The sequence below is a fragment of the Plasmodium coatneyi genome, chromosome 12 (genome assembly GCF_001680005.1).
Source record: "Plasmodium coatneyi strain Hackeri chromosome 12, complete sequence".
Classification (NCBI taxonomy): Eukaryota; Apicomplexa; class Aconoidasida; order Haemosporida; family Plasmodiidae; genus Plasmodium; species Plasmodium coatneyi.
The window spans coordinates 2,167,911-2,191,580 of record NC_033567.1 but is presented as its reverse complement, the minus strand read 5'-3'; the positions used below and the strand labels follow the sequence as shown (position 1 = coordinate 2,191,580).

General features: G+C 40.1%; 5 protein-coding genes across 5 annotated transcripts; 1 reads left to right on the top strand and 4 right to left on the bottom strand.

Moving 5' to 3' along the window:
* Positions 1-260: 260 nt before the first annotated feature.
* On the bottom strand, positions 261-5,647 carry PCOAH_00041460 (Uncharacterized protein; the record flags this gene model as incomplete). Its single annotated transcript, XM_020060934.1, has 3 exons — positions 261-5,029; positions 5,186-5,391; positions 5,622-5,647. 3 exons carry the CDS (start codon positions 5,645-5,647, stop codon positions 261-263), a joined length of 5,001 nt encoding a protein of 1,666 aa, XP_019916259.1.
* Positions 5,648-12,439: 6,792 nt separating this feature from the next.
* On the bottom strand, positions 12,440-13,756 carry PCOAH_00041450 (Uncharacterized protein; the record flags this gene model as incomplete). The annotated part of the gene is made up of 1 exon (XM_020060933.1): positions 12,440-13,756. The coding sequence occupies one exon, from the start codon at positions 13,754-13,756 to the stop codon at positions 12,440-12,442; it is 1,317 nt and encodes a 438-aa protein (XP_019916358.1).
* A 1,677-nt stretch (positions 13,757-15,433) lies between these two features.
* PCOAH_00041440 (Uncharacterized protein) lies at positions 15,434-16,840 on the bottom strand (the record flags this gene model as incomplete). The annotated part of the gene is made up of 3 exons (XM_020060932.1): positions 15,434-15,890; positions 16,119-16,455; positions 16,648-16,840. The coding sequence occupies 3 exons, from the start codon at positions 16,688-16,690 to the stop codon at positions 15,434-15,436; spliced, it is 837 nt and encodes a 278-aa protein (XP_019916650.1).
* A 539-nt stretch (positions 16,841-17,379) lies between these two features.
* PCOAH_00041430 (Lipoyl synthase) lies at positions 17,380-18,597 on the top strand (the record flags this gene model as incomplete). Its single annotated transcript, XM_020060931.1, has 1 exon — positions 17,380-18,597. The coding sequence occupies one exon, from the start codon at positions 17,380-17,382 to the stop codon at positions 18,595-18,597; it is 1,218 nt and encodes a 405-aa protein (XP_019916094.1).
* Positions 18,598-19,086: 489 nt separating this feature from the next.
* Positions 19,087-22,488, bottom strand: PCOAH_00041420 (Uncharacterized protein; the record flags this gene model as incomplete). Its single annotated transcript, XM_020060930.1, has 1 exon — positions 19,087-22,488. One exon carries the CDS (start codon positions 22,486-22,488, stop codon positions 19,087-19,089), a length of 3,402 nt encoding a protein of 1,133 aa, XP_019916382.1.
* Positions 22,489-23,670: the final 1,182 nt, after the last annotated feature.

The following is a 23,670-nucleotide window of genomic DNA, read 5'->3' as shown; positions in this document are numbered from 1 at the left end:
AATGGACATAAAAAACTAGTGCCCTCTGTGGACCATGTATCCTTGTAACCCTTGACCTCATGACACCAAAGTTAGCCACCTATAAACTGCCGACTTGTTACACCACCCGTTCCTCCTTCCGGTAGATATTATCTCCATTCAGGGTCTTATGATTATCTAAAATGAGAAAAAAGGGAGAAATATTAAATGAGGGTACACTCACCGGACGGCAATGCGCTTAATTCGGCAATACATACACGCAGGTGTGCTCCACATCTACTTCACGTACAGATAAGATGATGGCACGCATGGGGGAGAGTTCCTTCCCAGTTTCCTAGTTTTTTCGATTTTTTCTTATTACTGATAATGTTTAGGGTTACATCGGGGTGTCCCAAAATTCCACTGGTATTGTACATATGAAAATACATCCCACCATTTGGCATGAAAGCAGCTGCACGGAAGTTAGCAAATTCTGCTCCCTGTGATTTGGTAATCTTTGCTTCCCTAACATCATTGCTATGCATGGAAATATCGAGAAATCTCATATGATCATTGGAGGCGCTATCAACCGAAATGATATCCTCGTTGTACGGAGTATTACTGCAATGGGTCGGCCCTTCCCGTTCACAGCTTGTGCTACTTTCAAGGGCAATCTCTGATCCTACTCTGTTTATGCTTGGTACAGTTTGGAACTCTTCGCAGTGGTCACCACTTCTGTCATTTTTGTTCCTTAATTTCCTTCCATTTCTCACCTTCCTCATGTTACTATCGCTTAATTTGTCATTCTTATTTTTGTTCATTTTACTAGTCCTCTTGTCCTTACTTTTTTTAACGCTGGGGTTGACTTTCTTATGCATCTGGGCGTGGTAGTACGAGTGTCTCGGTTGTGTATACGCGTGTGGACCGTTCACACTCTTCATGCCGCTCCCGATGCTGCAGTGTATATTGCCTCCACTGTTGAAGTATTTCTTTTTCTGCGAAAATAAATCCTTGCTTGCCATAGAAAGGGTACTCCCATTTTGCTCTAAAAAGTTGCTTCTCTGTGGGTGTCCACCCAGTTGGCTCGTTTGCGCTGTCTGAATCATGTCGTCCGATCCGTAGCTGCACCTTTCGTAGGAGACTTCCTTCCCTTCACTGTTCCGAAGAGCATCCTCATTGTATGCCTTTGCCAAATGGAAGTTATAATCACCAGCGATGTTATTATTACTATAGCGCAACTGCGTTCCGATGTTGCTGCTGCGATCATCGGTTGGACCCTGTTCTCCATTTCTCCTCTTTTTCCACTCATTAATGTATTCTTCATAGTTCCCGTTAGCCTTAACGATGCAGTCAGTTCTTGTTTGACCGTTATCTTCGTTATGGATACTATTCTGTTGGTCGGTGGTGCCAGTACAGTTACTTCCACTACTGTTGCCTTTAACACCGCTCTCGGCACTCACAAAAAAGACACCGGAGCCCGTAACACAGTTGTTAGACACCGATACAGGCATCTTAAAGTGGGTTGGAGGCGCACCCATGCCATAGTTATTTAAAAAAAAATCTGTCTTAACATTTCCACTTCGCATGACCCTACCCTGGGTATGGTAGTTAAATTTGTTACTTCCGCAGTTGATTGTGCTGAAGTGATTAAAGGAGGTGTTTCCAGGGATACTAAATTTTTCATTAAAGTTGACAACATTGTAGTAGTCGAGGCAATGGGAGTATTGCTTCAGGTGCAACTTGTCTCCGATGCCGCTGCTTATGACTTGGGTATCTTCCCCAGCGCTTCCGCCGTAAAACTTTTCGTTATAAGGGGACTCCTCATGGTAGGGTATCTTCCTGTAATAGTAATTGTGTCCCCCCTTGTTGGGAGAAGCGGAATCCAAAGTTGTGATTAGTGACAGTTGCCCAGAGATGCTATGTCCCGAAATGCCCTGTGGTGATGAGCTATTTTCCAAAAAATTCTTTTCTGCACATTTCGACACACTGCATTGTTCATCATAAAAAGTAACTTCCGCCTGGTCGCTCTCCCTACCTACACTTCCATTATTATATGATTCCATGCAATGGTTATCCTTGTTGCTGTACTCCATATGCTGCTGTGGTATGATCTCCACCTGGGTGTTATTTACGGACCTTTTCAATTTCTTATTACGTGCATTTTTTCTTTTCAGGTTATTTAGAATAACATTTTTTCTCTGCAAATTTCCTTTTTTCATGCTGCTCTTCAGGACAAATTCTCTCCCTTCGGATGTGGTGGTTGGATCGTTGCTTCCGCTGTGCATTTGGGGTTGTGTCTTTAGGATGATTCCCTCGTCCTGCACTCCGGCAGTATTATCACTAGCGCGGTATGACGCACTGTTCTTTAACTTATCCCCGCTCACAAAACCATTCATCATCTTGTCACCCATGTCATGAACAAAAGAAGAAGTGTTACCAATAAACTTAGGCAACATGCAATTTTCAAAATTTATTGAACAATTGTTCAAGTTGGTGAAGCTAGGAAAAAGGGTCACACGGGAATTATAACTAGGACAATTATTTTGTTCGTTTAAAAAATTAGGGGGTGTGCGGACATCACGACTAACGCTACTACTACTATTATCTGCTGCTTTTTTATGACTTTGGATGGACACACTATGAAGAAATATTTTATTTTTTGAATGAGCTTCGCTTACATATGCGTCATTATGGTTTACTCTTCCGCCGGAATCATTATAAATAACGTTCATAACATTGGGATCATTTTTACCGTCGATGCGGTAGACGGACTGGACAAAGGAGCATGCAGGATTAGGGCCCTCATTATGGTAGCTGCTGTTAATTACTGCGTCTTGAATTTTTTCCAAACTTGTGCTGGAGTTGGATGTGAGAATATCATTAACAGTTCCGCTATTTATGGAGAAGTCCACCTGTTCGGGGGTCTCCGATTCGTTGTGAAAGAAGTAGTTATCTTCGATATTGACCTTTGCGTATTCCCCCATGTTGCTTCCGGAGGGGTGGCTGCTGCTCTGATGATCGTCACTATTGTTGTTGCCACTATGGAAGAAACTTACGTTGTCATATTTATTCATCACCACTGATACGGCACCTTTGCAATTATCATAGAGATTCTCACAATTTCTGTTTCTGTAGGATTTCTGCACAGCCATGTTCCCGAAATATGTGCGGACTTCATTTCTGTTGGGTCTGCCTCGGTCGCCACAGATGTTGCTCACACTTTTTTCATTCTGTGCAATGTGATTATAACTGGTGTTATTGCACATTTTGGTGTTTGACGTGGCTTCACTTCCATGGTAGTTACTACATTGGTATTGGTTGCAATCATTGTTGTCACCGATGCTATTGTTGCTACTCTGATTGCTGTTCTTTTTTCCATGTTCGTTTCCGCTTCCTTCATTTCCGTTGCTGTTTCCACCGGTGGATCCCCCTCCTCTGGTGCCACCACTGTTCCCCCCGCTACTTCCAGTGTTGTTCATGCCGCTTCCGTTTTCATCATCGTCATCATCCTCCTCTTCATCATGCACGCTGAGGTCATCACCCTCCTCATCGTTACTGTTGTCACCGTTGTCATCTTCATCAACAGCACCATCGTCATCGTTGTTATTATTACCGTCGTTGTGGATGTTATTATTGGCGTCATCGTCCGCGTCGCTCTGGATCCTATGACCTACGCTGCAGGCCCTCTCCTCGTCATGGCCAGGGTTGACCGGGTCATTATTATGTACCCTCATATCGGATCCAAGTTGGAGACCCATGTGAACATCCATTGGCAAGTCCATTTGTACCCCCATTTGTAGACCCATTTGCATGCCCATCTGCACGCCCATGTGCTCACCAATCATTCCACCATTGTTAATGATTTCTCCTCCGTGAAGATTATTCTCCTCTATGTTGATGTTATTCCCCCCGGCGCAGTCCATCTGAGCCACATTTTGTTGATTCCCATTCCTGTTGTCAACCAAATTGTAGCAATTTCTGATGCCGAAAATTCTATACTCATTTTGATAATTCAGTAAAGACATCAAATTGTCCACTCTGTAGGAGGAATAGGAATTCTGTATGGAGTTGTTAGAGTTGGTGAGGTCCACATAATGGTTGGTCTCAAAGTTATTTCTGTTCGTGTCCTCCAAGTTGGGGGTACTGATTTGTGGTGTGTTGGCATTATTTTTCTCATTTGCTGGAGGTAATTCATTCGCTTCTATTACTTCCTTATTTTCAATAATATCGATCGTTCCACTTTTGAAGGGAATTTCTTCATCGACTCGAAAATTGACAACGCTTCGACCTACTTGGAGTGACATGGTATCTTTGGGACAAATTTCTCTTGCTTTCCTCAATGCAACTAGCGTCCCAAATTTAGAGTTATGGTCTTCCAATTTGAATAATCCCTTTTCATATTTAATAGTAGCGTGGTATCTTGAAATGGAGACGTCTGGAATTCTTACATCTGATTCATGTCCCCTTCCTAATTTCAGATATTTTTTATCTGCAAAACTGATTAGATGTACTCCTTTGCTTGTCTGTCCTATAATATTGTCTAGCACAATTAGTGGTGTCTTCAAATTGGGAATCTTCACTAGCTGTACTAGTTCATCATTTTGTTTGATACTTTTTGGATACTTTGTTTTACACAATTCACAACATATATCTTTAATAAAAACTGAACCGGAAAATAATTGATCATTCAGGTTTAATCTCCCGTTTATCCATTTTCTTAAGCACATGAGGTGTGCATATTTTATGGATCCTTTGCAATCACATGGGCATATCAGAGGGTCATTTTCTTGGTTCCCTTCAATTAAACAAATTCTACATTGGATATTTGAGGAGTCTAAAATTGACTCGCATTTTTTAGAGGGGGAGTCATCTAACTTTAACGAATTTAATGTATCCACGGAATCAATAAATTGCCTCACTTTCAATCTGAATCTTCCTAATTTTATTATGTCATTTTCGTGTAATGCGTATGATTTGTCAGGTAAGTCTTTCACGATGATCCACAGCTTCTTCACATTGTACTGGGTATTTAACGAGTGCTCCGCGGGCGTTATTACATATTTGTCCGTACCTTTTTTTTGGGGGGGTAAAAAAAGAAAAAATCAATATCGTGATGGTGAATCAAGATATGGATCTCCCGGGAGAGTCACCCGTTTTGGTGCAGGGAAACGTACACACATAGGGCATATATGCAAGTGCACACATTGGCTTGTACACCCATTCTTACCTTCCTCTGGCCGCACAGACAACAGGTAATCCTGCGCTGTGTTGGGCAAGCAGTGGGGATTATCAGCCACACATGATACTTGCGCCTTCGAACGAAAAAGTTTAATTGGAGTTGAAATTAAAAAACTTTTTTTGTTAACTTGCTGCGCTTCATAATCAAACAGATCATGGCTATCTCTCGTCCAAGTTTTGGTTTCAACTCTTAACCTGCGCAAGGAAAAAAAAAAAAAAAAAAAAAAAAATTTATATGTGCATATAATGTGGTCTTTGTTCCAGCTAGCTATTTTCTTTTTTTTTTTTTTTTTTCCTCTACAAGGCGAACTACATGGAAAAATTGTAAAAAAATGCTTTCGATTCGCACACAAAGTGTGTAAGCAAGCAGTTGTACAATGGAGCATACAAATATGCGCAACAGAACGAGGCAGTGTAGCACACACGAGGGAACACTTGCAAAGCAACACATTCACCCAGCACAACCACTTGCAAACGTGTGTGTAGAAATGCTCTCTACATGTAAGTATTACATTTTTCCTTATGTGTTAATGAATAATTTAGAGATGTTTAGAAGGCCACAAAAAAAAAAAAAAAAAAAAAAAAAATTTCCTAGGGATCCATATATAGAAACTGGCTATTCAGAAATTGAGACTTTTTTTCTTTTTCCTTTTATCGTTATATTGGTATGGCAATTGCAACTTTTGTCAATTTGGAAAACTCTCATTCCTCAATTTAGCTATGAATGATCCTCTACAAATTATCAACAAGGGTGTTTGTTCTTTTATTTGAAGGGCTTCTACATATTTTTATTTTTTCCCAATTTTTGTGTTATTTCACGACTCTGTGATTTGTTAATGCGCCAAGAATAATGAAAAAAAAAAAATAAAATATGGCTGTATTGTCGACTGTACGTTTGGCCTATATATGTGTGGACGTGTGGGGGAAGCCACAGGGAAAGGAACAAAAAGTCAACTGCTGCAGGAACTGCAAATATTTTATGGATATATGCATAAACGATTATTTTTCTCTACCCCTCTTTGTGTACGAATTTATGATTTAAAAAAATGCGTGGGGCAAAGTATCATGCGAAAATCATACTTAGACGTATAGTCATACAAACAAAAAAAAAAAAAAAAAAAAAACGAACTCAAAGAATGAGGAAAAGTAAACAAAAAATAAGGATAAAATTGTGTATTTCTACAAATTTGTGTATATATAATTGGGAGAAGCATTCAATTTATATCTCCTGAAACAAAATTTATTGGAAATGTACAAACTGTGTTATCTTTTCAGAAAATGGTAAAGGGGGAAAAATATAAGGAAGTAACCATGTTGGAAAATAAAAAAAAAAAAGTACATAAACGTGGACGCAAACTTGTACTTAGCGTAAGAGCAAACGTGTACTTAAGCGTAAGCGCATAATTAGGCATCAAATACGAAAAAGAAAAAAGTACGAAATCAGCAGTTCGCGTAACAATTTTGTGGAAATATTCGTTTTTACAGTAAACATGTATACTTTTACGAACGAAAAGTTTATCTTTTCCAATTTGCATATACAGCATTCACTACATTTCTATTTTATGTATCACGAAATAATATTTTGTGATAATCATTTACGATTTTCCAAATGTGCTTGGTATTTTCGTAACATAACGTTATGTATTATTTAAAAAAAAATTTACCCGTACATGTATGCATTGGCAAGTGTATTAGTATACCAGTAGTTACGCATCGGTTACACGTTACCGTGCATGTTAGTATGTTCCACATACCCGCGCGTTAACCTAACCAAAAAGTGACAAAAAAAAAAAAAAAAAATAGGCAAAGTGCGTAACTGTACACGAGAAAAAATGGGGAAAATAAGGCTATAAGCGGACATTCTTAAATTGGAAATAGGCACAAAAAATGGGGAAACAACGTGTGTAAGACGCACCTTTTGAGAAATTGGGGAAAAAACAAGGAAAAATGTGGAAAAAAGTGGAAAAATGGAAAAAAGGGAAAAAGAAGGAAGAAGGGTCACCCAAGGGCAAACATGTTATATGTACGGATGTACACGGACATACGCGCTCATATGCATATGGGCATACGCACCTTGTCAAGGATATTTGCGCACGCACGTGTACTTGTACGTAGGCATATTTTATACACCCTCGTGCATGTTACGCATGTTTCCACGTATTTACACCGTTCGTGTGCGTATATGCTAATGGGCAGGCACTCCTCTGTAGGCATACGCGCGCGGCAGTTGCCAATTGTTCGCCAAAAGGAAAAAAAAAAAAAAAAAAAAAAAAAAAAGGATAAACAAATAGGAAAACAATAGTAAAACGAACGCCAAACAAACGGCTCATGAAAAGGCTAACAAAGGAGCAAAAGCAGACAAAAAAAATTATGCGCGCACGCAAGCTACAAAATTGGCATTGACATGAAGGCGAATTAAGCTCAGTTGCACGCTGCTGTGTTAAGCGGCACCAACTGAGCAGTGTCCACTACACTATATATATTACTAAAAAAAAAAAAAAAAAAACATATGTTTCTACATAAATCAGCGTGAACGCAAATGCCACTTGGAATGATAGCGACATGCAGGTTGCTGAACATTTCGACAAATGATTTATTTTACGTAGCATTTACACAATTCATCAGTTGCTACTCATTTATTGTTAAAGCAAATGCGCACGTGAATATGGACGTATAATTACACAAATGAACACGGGGGTAGTTATTTACAAAACTGGCACAAAAAAAAAGGATATACAGCTGAGCAGAGGAAATTAGCTAATGGGTTGCATTTTTTTTTTTTCCTCTTTAACGTAAGATGATTGCTGAGTCGATTTCGTTAAATATACAAATGCAGGTTGATGTATTCATATGCTTCAAGAGGTGCTGCGCACAACTGCAACTAATAACAAATGGGTGCACATGTTTACTGGGACACTGCACGGGTGTGTTTATGTGGAGGATGAGTGTGGATGTGTTGACACATGCCTCTGCAAATGCATTCGCAAGTACATCCACACGTACGTTTGCACATGTGCATTTCTGCAGCACCCAATAGGCAAATCCCGCGCGAGTGTGTACACGCAAATATACTCACGCGCGCATATACACATATATATGTATACAGATATATATACACACATATATGCATATGTGTACACTTACACACTCACTGGCTATACACTTCTGTGTACACATCGGCGGGCAACTGGGTGTTTGCTTCTTTCCTGTGCGAATGTTAACATCAGTTCTTATCTAACACTTTAGATTTTTTTGTTTATTTATTATTTTTTTTTTTTATTTTTACTTTGTTTCACTGGGTTTAACTTTTATTTAAATTTTTTTTTTTTTTTCTACCATTGTAATGATTGAAGTTTTTTTTTTTTTTTTTTTCACAACTTAATTATTTCTTTTTTGTTTCATTCCATCTTTATGCACTCACCTGTGCAAATTTGCAAAATTCCGTTGTTGCAATTACTCTCTGGGCGGAGTTCAAACGAAGGGCCGATATGTGTGTAACACAATTGCAAAGAAAAGGAAAAAGTAAAAAAAAAAAAAAACTGATCATTTTTTTTTAAAACAGTTCAATTCGTGGAACACCAATATGCACTTTGTAGAAAGTGAATATGCAGTTGGCAAAAAGTGAATATGCAACTGCAAAAAATGGGAAATGCATGAGTTAAAATTACACACATGTTCTCCTAGCCATTGGCGCGCATTTTTTCTTTTGCAAAAATGAACACTTTGTTAAAACGTTGACGTGTACATATATATATTTTTTTGAATTAACAGATTATGCAAGTGCAGAAGTCTTATGTTGAAAAAATTAAAAAAAGTTGTTCGAATAAATTAACCGCATTTCTGTAGAAATTATGAGCAGAGGTTAATGTTATTTTCGTTTCCCCAGTCACAGTTCTGTTAGACGACAATTTTTTTCCCCCCCCAATTTGGTACATCGCAAAATGGTTTAGCACAATGTGTTATTTGCACAGCCATTTATTTTTCCCGCCCTTTCGTTGTAGAAATATGAGCTGATTCGCTGGAGGTGGGGGAAGTCAACACGCGAACATTCCGCGATCGTGACCTTTGCAATAGGGGAAAAGTGCGTTGCGGGTGTCAGCAAAGTGCTAGCAACACGCGGTAACGGTCTGCTGAGCCACCGTAGCAATGTCCATTTTCGTTGCTGTAAAAATTGTAGTCAACACATTCATCAAGTTTATCTGTTTCAAAAGCCAAAAAAAAAAAAAAAAGAAGAAAACTGGAAAAATTGAATGACAGGAAAAAGCTGTAGGGGATTCAAAAAAATATATTTCTATGCATCATTTTTCCACTGGTATTAACCGCGCACAAGTGGGGGTATTTTACATTTGGCACATTTGGTCCATTTGACCCATTTGCCCATTTGGAGCCGTTTCTGTTTATGGAGTTTTTGCGAATTTCATGAATGAAAAAAAAATAGTCCATCGCTACATTCTGCGCTTTGCTATTTTTTTGCCTCCGCGCGTCTGCTTGGCACATTTCCTCCTTTTTCTGCATAATTTTATGAGTTTGCTCCCATGGAAGAACAAAAATTCGTTGACAAACGTTTCATCAGAATAGTGCATTTTTTTTTTTTACTACCTTTTAATGCTATAGATAACAGAACGAATCAGAAATTTGCAAAAATGTGCGTTGTGTGGAAAAAATGAAAATCCTACAACTTCATCTATTTGGAGTTCCAAATGTTTGGCAAAGGAGATGTTGTCCTTTCCCCCGTTTGACGCCTTTCCATTATTGTGTAGTGAGTTGCCAACCACTGCCTTTGTCGCGTTATTTCTTTTAAGTAATTTTTCTCAAAATGGAGCATTTTGTGAAGGTGAAAAATGTTAGCATTGCTGCTGCGTTTGCCGCTCCTATTCGCAGTTAAAAATGACCCCCCCTGGTTTTATTCTGCCCATTGAATGTGCACATAAATATACACTTGTAAGTGTGTGTTAGGGAAGGCGCAGTGCCTGCCTTAAACGGCAAACGGGAAATCCTGGTTGGTGGGAACAACTAAGCTGGGATGTTGCCATAAGTACGCGAACAAGTACGCCCATATGTGTGCATATATATATACGTACATATGTGTGTGCTTCTCTGCCCCCTCAACCTACGCGCTGAACGGCTAGTCATCCCCACCTCGTCATACATAGAACCGTTTTACACTCACTACTACCTAGGTAATGAGCAACATAGTTGCACCTGTTCTGGTTTTCTATTTTCACAAATGACTTTTTGGGTTTGTGTTAATTCCTTTTTAACGAACTGTGTTGATGTGTTTTTTCTAAGTACCATAATTAGCACTGTGTGTTGTAGGGGACGTGGTGAGTAAATCATCGCAAAGTGCACCTGCGCATGTGCAATGAACAAATGTTTAAGCATTTATTTTATTTAATTTTTTTTTTTTTTTTTTTGCACTCCGCTGTTCTTAACACGTGGGAAAATTCGCTAAGTGTGCAAGAGGGGGGGAAAAAAAATCCCCTAATTTGCAGTTACTCCAGGGATTGGCGTAATCGTAAACAGGGGAGCACCAAATGCAACTCCGCCACTATTCTGTTCAAATGAGTAATATGAAACATTTGTGCTTTTTTTTTTTTTTTTTTATACCCTATTTAATTGTTGTACTTAACAAAGGAAGGGTGTAAAGGCTGCTCGACTGATCCTCATTGACCGAATCAATCTCACTGGTGGGTCCCCTTTCGTTAGAAAAAATTGAGCGAAAATGACAGGGAGAGCCTCCTAAGATAAGAAGTGCAAACGAATATTTAAGCGACAACCAGGTGCGTTTTTTTTTTTTTTTCTTTCAGTTGGATCCAACGTCTATACGGTAATAAAGGCGAAACGCACATTTTGCCATAGCTTTTAATACATTTCCCCCCCCAAAAAAAACTAAAGCGGCCATTCGATAAATGGTACATTTATACTTACTAACTGAATGGTAGTAACACGTGAGTGAACAAGTGAGCCACTCGGATGGGGAAGCTTTCTATGAACTTATTCTTTGGTATAAGTCCGATGGGTTTGACAAATTGCTAGAGAGCCATAAGACGGTGATGTAGAACTTCACCCTCATCTCCCCTTCGAAGAGGAGCTTTTGAGTAAATTTTTTTTCCTCTTTAAAAAATGTTTCAATAATTTATGATAGGGAAAAAAGTCTAATAATTTGTAATGTACAAAAATGGGTATGTATCTGGACGTGCTCTGTAGAACACATATCCTACACATTGTCAGGGTTAAAAAAAAGGTGTGGGGAAAATTGGCAGGATTTTACCAACCACCCGGATTATTCTAAAATAATGGACAAACATGGGGGAAACATATACACATGGGCGAATAATCCACCCCGTGTGTGCATTCGCAGGAGAAGCAATTAATAAAAAAACAAACTTACAAATAATGAAAGGTAAGAATGAGAAGTTAACTCCATTTTTCGATAAACGGTCAACATATCATTTCAGCGCTCTGCTTAAAGTACTGAGATGTCTTGGCCGCAATTTAACTACTTCTGCTCAAAATCAAGGTGAGCACAAACAGTTCGCCATAATCATTTCAGTCGCAGCTCCACTGGGGTGAAGTGCACATTTCGCATACAGTACTGTGGTGGTATTACCTACCAAGTATATAAAATTATACACTATGCGCACATACTGCCGACTCCTTTGATTTTGCATCTTTTGAGGTTAATTCGAATCCACACTCTTCGAAGTGGAGACACGAAGAAGTGTCCTATGTGGTACAAAAATTGCTGGAATCGATGCAGAGGTTCGCCTAAAAACCACTACCACCTCCTGCTGTTATTCACCTTCTAGTGCTAATTATACATTCTATCAGTGCGCAAAAGGGCATCTTGTGTGTATCCATGTGAACACGGATTACAAAATAGTTGAGTTTGTGGACCCTCTCTAAGCTCATTACACTGCTCATATGGCATTAATGTTCGAGTGGTCGTGGTGGTAGAATGTTAGGTGTCCAAATATTTAGGATATCACAAAAATTTAAATAGCGCAATTAATGCTTGACTTCAAATAAAATGAAGTTCGTCTGATGAAGGGGTGAACCTATTTGCTAATTTCCTTCTACTTGTTAAAAAAATGTTGTTACCCAGTTGGGTACCTAAAACGGTGCTGCCTATCGGTGCTCATTCCATCTCGTTCCCTTTTACAAAAAAAAGAAAAAAGGTATCACTTTATAATTATGGAAAATTGTTTACATTTTTATTTTTCCAACCTGTCGTACAACGGAATCACTGGTAAGCATTATAATCATTGGCCTGATAATAATTTCCAACATCACTCAACGAATTTACGTGGCCGATGGTTTCAGAGTTGTTCTGATTTTTGCTCATAATGGCAGTATTAAAATTATCAATCTGCTCTGGAATGTAATAATTGGTGCAATCGTGTTGGTTATATAGACGGGCTTCATTATTTTGCGCTATCTGCTCTGAGGCGAAATAATTCCCATCATTTGGGTTCAAAATATCGGGGGAATAACTGGAGGGGTATGGACTGATATTCGTCACAGCATTCTCGCTCATGTTCACGTTCATGTTCGGAATGGTACAATCAAAGGGTTTGTCCATATCGGCTTGTGCATTATTGGGGGTGCTTAAAATTGGAACTGCGTTGTTCGATCTGATGTTTGTGGTGGGGGAATCTTCATTAAGCGATCCGAAAAAAAGCGGAACACTTTCTTCCTCGTTCATATGGTGTAAATTCTGTTCACCGTTTGTGTCATCAAATATTGTAGAGGATGGCATTACATCGTTAGCAAAGTGTGCCGTTTTAACATTCGAGACGAACTCATTCGGAGAGGAGTTACCCCCACAGTTATTTCTGTTTAAAAAGAAACTTAAATTGTCGCACTTGATCATTAGTGGTTTGTTACTTTTGATTTTATTTTTAATTAAATTTTTGTAGAAAATGTCTTTTTTGGATAAGAGGTGGAAAATATTTTTCACGTCATTTCTGTCTCGTGCGGTACTGCCGATGTGGAGATTGCCATGACTGCTGCAATTGCTCCTCTCATATTTGCAATTGAATGCGCTGTTCGCGTACTCCCCTTCAAAAGGAATAATTGCCAATTGGCTGAGTTCCCTCCCTTTGGACAACTCATCATTCGGTATGGCAGTGTGTGTGGGGGTAATGTCCTCCTCATTTTTGTGCAACTCGTATGCGCTTTGCTTCTTTTGGTTGGGCTCTTCCGAGGCAAACTCATTTAAGCAGTTCGATATGGCGCCCTCATTGTTGTCACTCACGAAGCTGTAATAGCTCTTTTCAATTTCGGTAAATTTTTTTTTTTTTTTTTCTTTCGCTATTTCATGGGGATTTTCTTCCAACTTTCTTTTGCCTCTTTGACAGAGATCAAAATGACATGACTCATGCAAAAAATTATCTTCACTTTTTTCCACTGAGTGGAATACTTTACTCCTCTTGTTCGAAGACGTTGCAGGGAGGTTGCTTAACAATTCAACACTGTCGAATGATTTCAATTTTTCAAAATTTCTTTTGGAGCATTTGCGATTTAAAACTTGTTCCCTTTGGTCATTTTCCGCGTTCATTATTTTGGCAGCTGTGCGTGTTTGCTATGAATGGCCAATTTCGGGATTCGCCAATTTTGCAGCTTGGCGACTTTTTTTTTCTTCTTTTTTTCCTGATTTTATACTGTTTTCCTGAATTTATGTGCGCATACAGTGGTATGCACGCAGGTATGTACATACTTGTCAATCTCCACGTGGGTGAAATTAACCCGCGCGGAAATGATCGCCTTGGTGAAAGTCGATAAGCGTTGTTGGGCTGTCCCTGCGGGATGGAGTTGTCGAAGTTGTTTTGGCTGTGAGTTGAGTAGCTGTTTTGACAGTGAATTGATGCGGTTCCTTTAACTGGGCACTGGCGGACTGCTTTGACTGGGAAACTGTCACATTTTTTTTTTTTTTTTTTTTTTTTTTGCGACCTCCTTCTTGGTACCTTTTTTTTAAATGCCCCCGTTGCCAGGACAACTCTTAGAGGTGGAGCAAATCGATCGGCTGGTTAATTGCGGGAGGTGCGCGAGCTTTCTTAGCACTCGCCCTAAGCATGAGCATTTTGCGAATGTACTTTTTTTCAAGTTGAAGGCCCGTATCTCTTCCCCCCGTGCATAGCAATTGCTACACTGCATGCACCGCAAAAATTTTGTGTTGCTCTTTTCTTTTTTTAAAAAAGTGAACAATTCGCATTTTTATTTTTTTTACACTGAGCACGGTGACTACATGGAGCTCATTTTGTTCGAAAACGTGGAAAATAAAGGGGAAAGATTAACAGGTGGAGAAACGGAAAAGGGATGAAAAAAAAATATATATATTTCCCGCAATCGTGCTTCCTTTGTAATGCTGTGTAAACGTTGTACACTTCTAAGAGATCAATACGAGAGTTAACTGTTTTGTCTGTTCCTTTGTTTGTTCGTCCGTTTGATGTTTTTTTTTTTTTTTTAAATTAGTGGTCTTGAAAATTGCAACCTGCGTTCTGCGGCCATCAACAATGTGGCCATTAAAATGACTTAAGCGTGGGCGAAGTTTTGCTTAACCCTCTGTAAGAACTTTGTCAGAGGGTGGGAAGAAGGCAACTGTGGAGGTAAACCAATGCGCAACTGCCTGTATACACATGTTCGCTAAAAAATAACTTTTTTTGCCGTGTTTTTCTTGTCCAAGCTGCTCACCCGAAGACATAAGACTTATCTGCTCCTCCACAATGAACGTGTGGCAATTTTATTTTGCACACCGAGGGGGAGCAGCACAGAGGAATAACTAACATTTTGCTCTTTCCCCTTTTTTACAACATGAAAAAGGCGAAACAAACCCAGCTGTATGCTGTTGTGTCGTCTTCAATTCTATGTGCAGTGCACGCGACACCATGTCGCGTTGTCCTTCCTTTAACGCGCGTCTGCCGCGAAACTCTTGGACGCAACAAGGACAGCCATTATATGCTCATAAAGTTAGGGAAAAATTATCCTCATCATAATTTAAAAAAAAATAAAAAAAGTTCACACGGAATGTGCCAGTGTGTGATAATGTTGATACGCTGGGCACGTCTTCTCTACTTCCATCCCCATATATTGGCCACCAAAAGTAGTATCTTCCACGTACCTGTGGATGGCAAGGACAAATTTATGACCTCCTGTGGCACTCCGGTTGGACCCACGCGGTGTAACCAAAACATATGTAAGAACACCTGGTGGATCTCAAACCGCGTGACGGCACATATCACTCCGTGCTGCTATCCCCCGATTCATCAGACTGTAGTATGTTCAAATCGTCGTGCAAACTTCTAAAACGAGATTCATACACAGTGTTGCCAACACGGATACAAATTCGATTCACGTAAATGCAAAATTCTTCACTTTCTGGGGTTGAACTTGAGCTTAAATTATTATCCTCCACAATTTTCTGAATGTCTGGCCAAAAGGTATCCCCAACATTCAGTTGGCTTTCTTCAAGCAGGGGTGCCAAATTGATGTCTGTGTATGCCAAGGAAAGGTGACATATCCTATTGGCATACTGGTTAGTCAGTCCAAATTTTTCCAAAACTTTTTCTATTCGTTTTAATAAAATATCTAAATGCGTTTCTTGTTGATCGGGGGTGACAGAATATGCACAAAAGTATTTTGTGTGCTTTTGGCTTCGGTAGAGGTCCACGGAATTTTTAAAAAAAAGGTGAAAACTGCGAAGGGGGAAGAATTGAACACGCCTTCATAGAATGTGCAAACGCATCTCATGTGGTGGTTCTATGTAACAATTTTTGCTCCACCGCACAGGTGTGTAAATGGAAGGGGAGGTTGTTCGATAAGGGGGGTTATTTATACATGTACCCCTTTATAGTTAAGCAATGGGGAGCAGAACAAATCATGCCAAAAGTTGATGACGCAAAGCAGACACCCGTCAGACTTACCAACTCTGCGTTTGGAGCTCTTCCCTTATCTTTGTAACAAACGAAGTAATCATGTGCTTCTTAATTTGCACTGGATCTGCTATCGTTATGTGTATGTGGTTTTTAAATTCTTCTTTGGTACTCTCCCCTTTTGTTTTTTTTCTACATTTGTTTAATTCGTCCAGCTGATAGAAGACATGCTTTGATGCTTCCCCTGCGTTTAATTCGTCTCTCTGGTGATTGTGTGGGTTAGCTATCTTCTCCTTATCTTTGCTTATGGCGAGCTGCTTTTCTACCAGTTTTTGGAGAAGCTCAAAACATGCCTTGGACCTTTTCTTCACGTGATCGTTGTTCTTAACTGGGGTTCGTAGTGGAAAGGGGGAAAGAGTTACAAATGAGCGCATCTTAGGACACACATGTGTACTTTCGCATATGCCAAGGTTCATCCGGGATGGTTAACCCACTCACGAGCGGAACGGGAAGGGTTAATCCTTTGGATATACTCCCCCCCTGCTACCGCAGAAGTCGACTCTTTTTTCAGTTAACTAACCTGGGATGTAAATGTATGAGTTGAAATCACCTTTGCTTAGCATTTTTCACGCCCTTCACTTATATAAATATATATATTTTTTCTCCTCACAGCATGTGGTCTCCCTTTCTTGCCTACTGTTTTGCTACAAATGGGGGGAGTGAGGGAATCAACCAAAGCGGTCAGGAAACCAAAGGAGACCAAAAATGGTTAGAAAAGCGCTGCAATGTTGTAAGGGTCAATCCTGTTGCGTTTTACATCGCGCGGTGAGATAATAAGTAGTGCAGTCGATGTGCGTTATATGGATAATATCGAACTGCGCGGTGCAAAATGAGGCCAAAATTGCGGAACACCTGGAACACAGAACCAATTTTTCGCAGCCTTGCGTAAATGTACATCTATGTTTCTTTTCCTGCATGGTGTGGAGGGAACACACAAATTTTTATATCTAAGCCAGGGAAATATTTTTCCACAATTTCCTTTAGCCTAGTGTGAGCCATTTTTACCATGCACCACCCCACGGAGTAAGTACAGAATTTGCACCTTCGCCCCCACAACCGCTACACAACTACAACATCTGCGAGGTAACCAGTTCCCCTTTTCTACTTTTTTAATCCCCGTTCCAGCACACCTCCACGAAATATGCGCGTCCTGACGCCATCCCTTTACATATATGCATTTTTTATTTTTTGTGTTAGATTGAAATGTGGGCAGAGAAAAAGAGTTGTGAGCGCCAAACACGCGTCGTACGATATGCCCCCCAAGGAGTTGCGCGTGAGAGACATTCTGGAAAAAACTGCACAGCAGAATTGTAATCACCAAACGAGGGGAAAATGTAGGAAGTTCTTTTTTCTCTGGAAATTGGACAAAATGAGAGATGCACATTTGGGGGTTCAGGCGAACGGAAGGAAGAACCACCTTCGTAGTGGGTCCGCTACGTATGAAGCATCATTGGGGGAAGATCAAATGAAGGGGGAAAGAAAAGAATCTCCTACTAACCTGGAAAAGGATAAAAAGGAGCAAGAGCAACCAAAAGACGGGCTACTCATTCCAAAGGTGGGAAACAAAATGCCAGAGAAGAAGCCTGACTGGTTTCATGTTCCTGCACCCACAGGTAAAAAATATAACGATCTAAAAGAAGATTTGAAGAAACTAAAGTTACACACAGTTTGCGAAGAAGCTCAGTGTCCCAACATAGGGGAATGCTGGAATATTGGCACAGCAACAATCATGTTGTTAGGGGATACTTGCACAAGGGGGTGTAAGTTTTGTTCCATAAAAACGTCGAGCAAACCTCCGCCACCAGATGCTAATGAACCTTTTAATACAGCAAAGGCCATATGCGAGTGGGACATCAATTACGTCGTTTTGACTTCGGTCGATAGGGATGACTTACCAGATGGGGGAGCTAGCCATTTTGCAAAAACTATTGAACTTATAAAATTTTCTAGACCAGAAATTCTCATCGAATGTTTAGTTTCTGATTTTCAAGGGAATTTGGATTCCATTCGGAAGCTTGCCAACAGTGGCATGGAGGTTTATGCGCACAACATTGAAACGGTTCGGAGGTTACAAAAATTTGTGCGTGATAGGAGAGCAAACTATGAACAGTCATTACGGGTCCTAAAAATTGCAAAAGAAATCAATCCCATGTTGTATACCAAAACGAGCATTATGTTAGGGTTAGGGGAGACTAAGGAGGAGGTTCTTGAAGCTATGTCAGATGTAAGACAGCACAATATAGATGTGATAACATTTGGCCAGTATTTACGGCCAACGAAGAACCACCTTAACGTTGTCGAATATGTCTCTCCCCAAATGTTTGATTACTACAAGGAGGAGGGAATGAAAATGGGGTTCAAGTATATAGCAAGTGGGCCCCTGGTTCGGTCCTCCTACAAAGCGGGGGAGTATTTTATGAAAAGCCTCGTCGAACAACGCAAGGGCGCCAAGTTGCATGCGCAGGGGTGATGTTGGGAAGGTTTCAAAAAGGGGGATAAAATCAAGTTGGGACTAATTAGGCAAATTTTCGGGTGGGTTAGGAACAAACGGAAAAAAAAAAACTTGGAAGTATGTCAAGTTAGGCCCTTTTTCGTAGAATCACTTGGGGGAAAAGGGGGGCGTTTAAAAAAAGAAAACTATCAGCATCCTATTTGCACACGTTACAGGAGTGCTACTGGTTGGGTGAAACTGATGGTCTCGCTCCGTCCTGTTCGCCAAATTCGCAGCGTCTGTGATGTGTTACCGCCCAATTGGGGGGCATCCTTTTGGCCATTTTAACACACCATTTTGACATGTATTTTTACGTACCACTTTTAAAACAACCAAACTTGCAGCCTTTTCGAGGGTCGCCTCAGTCTAATTGGTGACTCACATATGGAGAGCACATCGCACAGTTGACACTGGTAAGCACGTTTTGCTGGTCTAATTAGGGGTTCTTTCCCCATGACTGCTTTCTTGCTACACCTGGATGAACTCCTGAATGACGATGGACTTCTCCGCGATCTGCTTGATATCCGGGCGCTTCAAAAGGAGCATTTTAATTTTTTTCAGCGAAATTTTACAAGCCTTATTTGCATCGTCCTTTGCATAATGGGCATGGAACGGTGAGTGCTCATCACTGGAATCCTCTTCATCATCGTCCCGCAAAAGCGCATTGGTAATTTTGGTGACCTGAACTAGCCAATTCTTATTTTTCTCATTTAGCAACAAATTATAGTTACTTTTAAGTTGGTGAATTCTTCTCTTCAAAGTATCTACATCATCTGTCATGAGGTGGATAATTTCTTCTAAACGTGGCATGCAACACGTACCCCCCCGGTCATCACTACGACCACCACCCTCTACATCCATATGAAGGTCGTCCAGCTGATGCAGTATCAAGGAAGCGTTACTAAGGAACGTATTGAAAATACATTCGTTGTGTAAATATGTATTGCTCTGATTCATCAGGAAAGATAAAATTTTGGAGTCTAATTTCTGCAATATCCTGCCGCACAAATTTTGGAAGAGATCACCTGGGAGGCATTTTTTCATCTTAAAAAGATTGCTCAGGATATACTCATGAAAAATATTATTCGTTGAGAAGAAATTATATATTCTGATAGAAATGAAATGGTAAAATGCGTCTAGAAAATTATTCATCATTTTTTTTTCCAATTGATTGAAGCTCGAAATGGTTTCTTGCAAATATTTCTTGTATTGGAAATTGGCGAGGAATTTGTTTATCGAGCAGAAGGACACGTAAAGCAGACACGTGCTGCTGCATTCGCCTATCAGATCGTTTATGCTGTTCCAGTGGTGTCTAAATTCGTCCTTCACGATGAGAAGTAGCTCCTTCACAACCTGCTGGAGGTACTTTTCCACGAAGCGGTCACAGCGGGGAGTGTAGCCTCCATCGTGGGTGCTGCTTCCCCCACCCTCAGCATGATGAAAGAGATCCATTCTCCTCGTCACCTTCTTCAGCAACTCTATAAAAATGTGGACATACTCACTGACGCAGTCGGCCTCCTCCAGAATAATTTTATTCTTCAACTTCACGCAGCAGTTGTTGACGGCCATGTCTTTCAAAATATCAACGAGGAATTCCTTTTCGATTAGTAGGAAGAAGTTTCTCATGTGGACCCCTTTCACCTCGCTGGGCCCGTCCGCCCTTGCTTTGAGCAGTTCCTGTATGCTGCGCTGGTTTGATTCGTACGCACTTGTAGTGGTACCTGCACCGGTAGCTACATCAGAAACTGCACTTGTAATTACATCCGCATCTGCGTCATGGCTGCCGCTGGTTACTTTCTTTTCCCCGCCCGGTGCGAACCTTTCCACATCTAACACGCGCACAAAAGTGTTGTTCAGAAAGTCGTCCAGCAAATGCTTGCAGTTGACCTCGTCATATAGCATCCATTTCTTGTAAAGCATCAGAACATGGTGTATGAAATTTAAAAATGCCTTTTTTATTTCACCCTTATTTTCTTCCACATGGTACAGCTGGATGAAGTAGGCGCATCGACTCAGTATATACAACCTGCACTCATTGATTATTTTAAAATTCAGATTCCTTATGACCTGTTCGCAGTTCGTTATGTCGTACAGGATGCTCTCCTTCTGCTCGCTGCTCATCATGCTGTACGTGCTGAAAAGGCTTTTTACATCTGTCTTATCTTCATCGTGCTGGCTATCCTCAGAGGTAAAGTAAACGCCTCCTGATGTGGGAGGGTCAACCTCTGGGTTGCTTAACCCCTGCGCAATTGGCAGGTCATCATAGGAGTGGCTACCACGGTGTACATCATTATGTTCATTGCCACCCTGACCACTGCACATGAACGCATCGTGCAAGGCCTGGCCCAGCACCACGCTGCCCTTAAAGTCCCCCTCATAGACGAACCTTAGGAACGTCTTCAATATTGTGTTGCTAATCACGCACTGGTAGAACAGGTACTTCAGTCCCCATTCCGGTTTGTCAATTTTGAAAAGGGGGCTTTCCTCATTTTGGAAAAAGGACCTAAAAAATGTGATTATGCAGCTAGCCATTTGATCGATAAATTTAACGGGGCAATCACATCTATGATGGGAAAAATTCTCTCCCCTGTTTTTTTCCCCCTTTAAATAGTCGTCAATTTTTTCCATCAAATTCCAGCTAATTAGTGTGTGCACAAATTCTTGGCTTTCCTTTTGAAGAAGGGAAATATACGCACTTTCGAAGATGACGGCACTTTTAATTTTTTCCTGGAGCGATTTGCCTTTATCCCCACTATGGTTATTCCATAAAGCGGTGTTACTGCCATTCGTTTCGGTGGTATACTCGTTCGGGGTTCCACCTGTAGATGATCGTTTCTCCGTGCTGGTGGGAAACTCCTCCTCAACGATAATTGAATACTCATCATCCCCGTCAGTAAAATCGTTTAGTAGTTGTTCCAGCTCGTTGGTTAAAACGTTGGAAATGTTATTACCCCACGAAATACTGGAGAGTAGGAACTGGGTTCTACTCATGTAATATTCTGTTAGTATGGGGAGAAAAAATTGAATCCCCTTAGCAATTTGTTCCTTTCCATTTTTTTTAAATAAGTGAAATTTCCTAGTAATGTCCAAAATTATACTTAACGTTTCGTCGTAATTTCTGCTGACTGCACATTTCTTTGCGTAATCAAGTCTGATTAAGCTATTTTTTAAAATTACAATGTACTCCTTCTGCTTGGCCAATTTTTGTATCATTTTCATTTCGCTTATCATATGTTCAATGGCATTACAACTTCCTTCCGTTTCTGTTTGCAAAATTTTATTTTTTGCCAACTCTGTTTTGATGGAGTACAACTTGGACAGATTGTCCCTCCCTATCCTTAATTCTTTCTCTGCATTATTTTCCAATTTTCCGTTTATCTGCTTAATATCGTTTTGACTCTCACCAATGTATGTGTCTATTTTTCTATAGACCTCCTGTATGTTCATATCTTTTAACTTGTCATGTTTTAAGATAGTACTTAATAGAGTTATTTTTTCTGCGCAATTTTTTATATTTTTATTTTCCTTTATTGTGGTTTCTATTTCGCTATCACTGGTGAATTCATCAAGCGAATTTTCTTCTGCAGGAAGGTTGCTATTACTATTTTGATAATAATCTGGGGGATACCCTTTAATGATATTCCTCCTTTTTGTTTTCTTTAACTTCCTCTTTAGGAATTCTAACAGGATTTTTTTTATTTCCTCCTTTTCGTCCCTTCTGTTACTTGTTGCCTCTCTTCCCTTATATGAATGTAGGGCGTTTTTTAAAATATTCTCTATTTTATTCCTTTTCTCTTCCTCATTGTTTACTTTGTGCTCCTTCTTCTCGTGCAGTCTGTCCCTCCGATCGAAGTAACTTGCTATGAACATTTTCTCCTTCTTTGACGTTGTAATGGTGTCTTTATGGCTCTACCGTTATGTGTTCATATTTCTCTTAAAAGGAACGCCCTTGAAATTATTACAGTGTCTAATTTTTGGCTCGCTTCCAAGGTGCCCAGCATATTTCGCAGTACGGCCACGTCACATGCGTATGCCGATGTGTCCCCTTACCTTTTTACTGCGTTGCAGCAAAGGGGGCGTACAAAAAGGACGGCTACTGTTTCGATGGTCGAAAACGGACGCCTTTACATGTTGGAACAAGTGCTCCCTTTGTTTTTTTTTTTTTATTTAGGGAGAGGTGGCCCTAAACGAGGGACGATTCCTTTGCAGATATAATGAAGGCGCGACGTAAGCACCATACCTACACGATAAAATTAAATGAAAATGAAAAAAGAAAAAAATCATCACCGAACGTGGGCCGAGCGAAAGGTGCTCACGTTCTTATATTGTGTGAAGCCGCATAGTTGCGTGGGCTAGGGAGGATTTTCTTTTTTGGCCTACCTTTTGGCTTCCCCTTCGCGCTTTTTTCAATAAAGTTGTCCCCATCCCGGTGTTCACTAATTAAAAAAAATATGTATAATATGGAAAATAGCTAGTGGGATAAAACCCGAATTGACAACTTCGGTTCAATCTCTCACCCGTTCGTTATAGCACCTTTTGTGGGCAGCGTAAATCCGGTATGGTCACATATGCCCGGTGAACCGGGGCTCACACTTTGCGTATATTTCCAAAGCACCCCATTGGTGAAAAAGCACGCACATGGAAGTGAATACAGAGAATGACTTAAATGCGCCAACAGTGATTTTTACAATTTCCTTCTAAGTGTTGTTACTTTGCTGCTTTGTTACATAACTCGTTTTTTTTTTTTTTTTTTTTTTCCTGTGCCTATTTGTTCTCAAATGGTTAGCCCTTCCCTTTGTGTTCCAGGCATGGATGCCACAGAATAAAATCACTGCCGGACGACTGTCATCACGTATTCTGAGAGTTTATGCTGACTAGAATTTGTCGTTTATTTTTTGAATACATTTCCCGTAATTAAGTTATACCTCTATATTTTGTGCATCCTTTGGGAGCAATAATTAATAATGTCTATATTTTTGCCAGTTAAGCATAGTTAAAAAAAAAAAAAAAAAGATTGTTCAATCTCCCTCGCACGTTAGCTCTGTGGAAGTT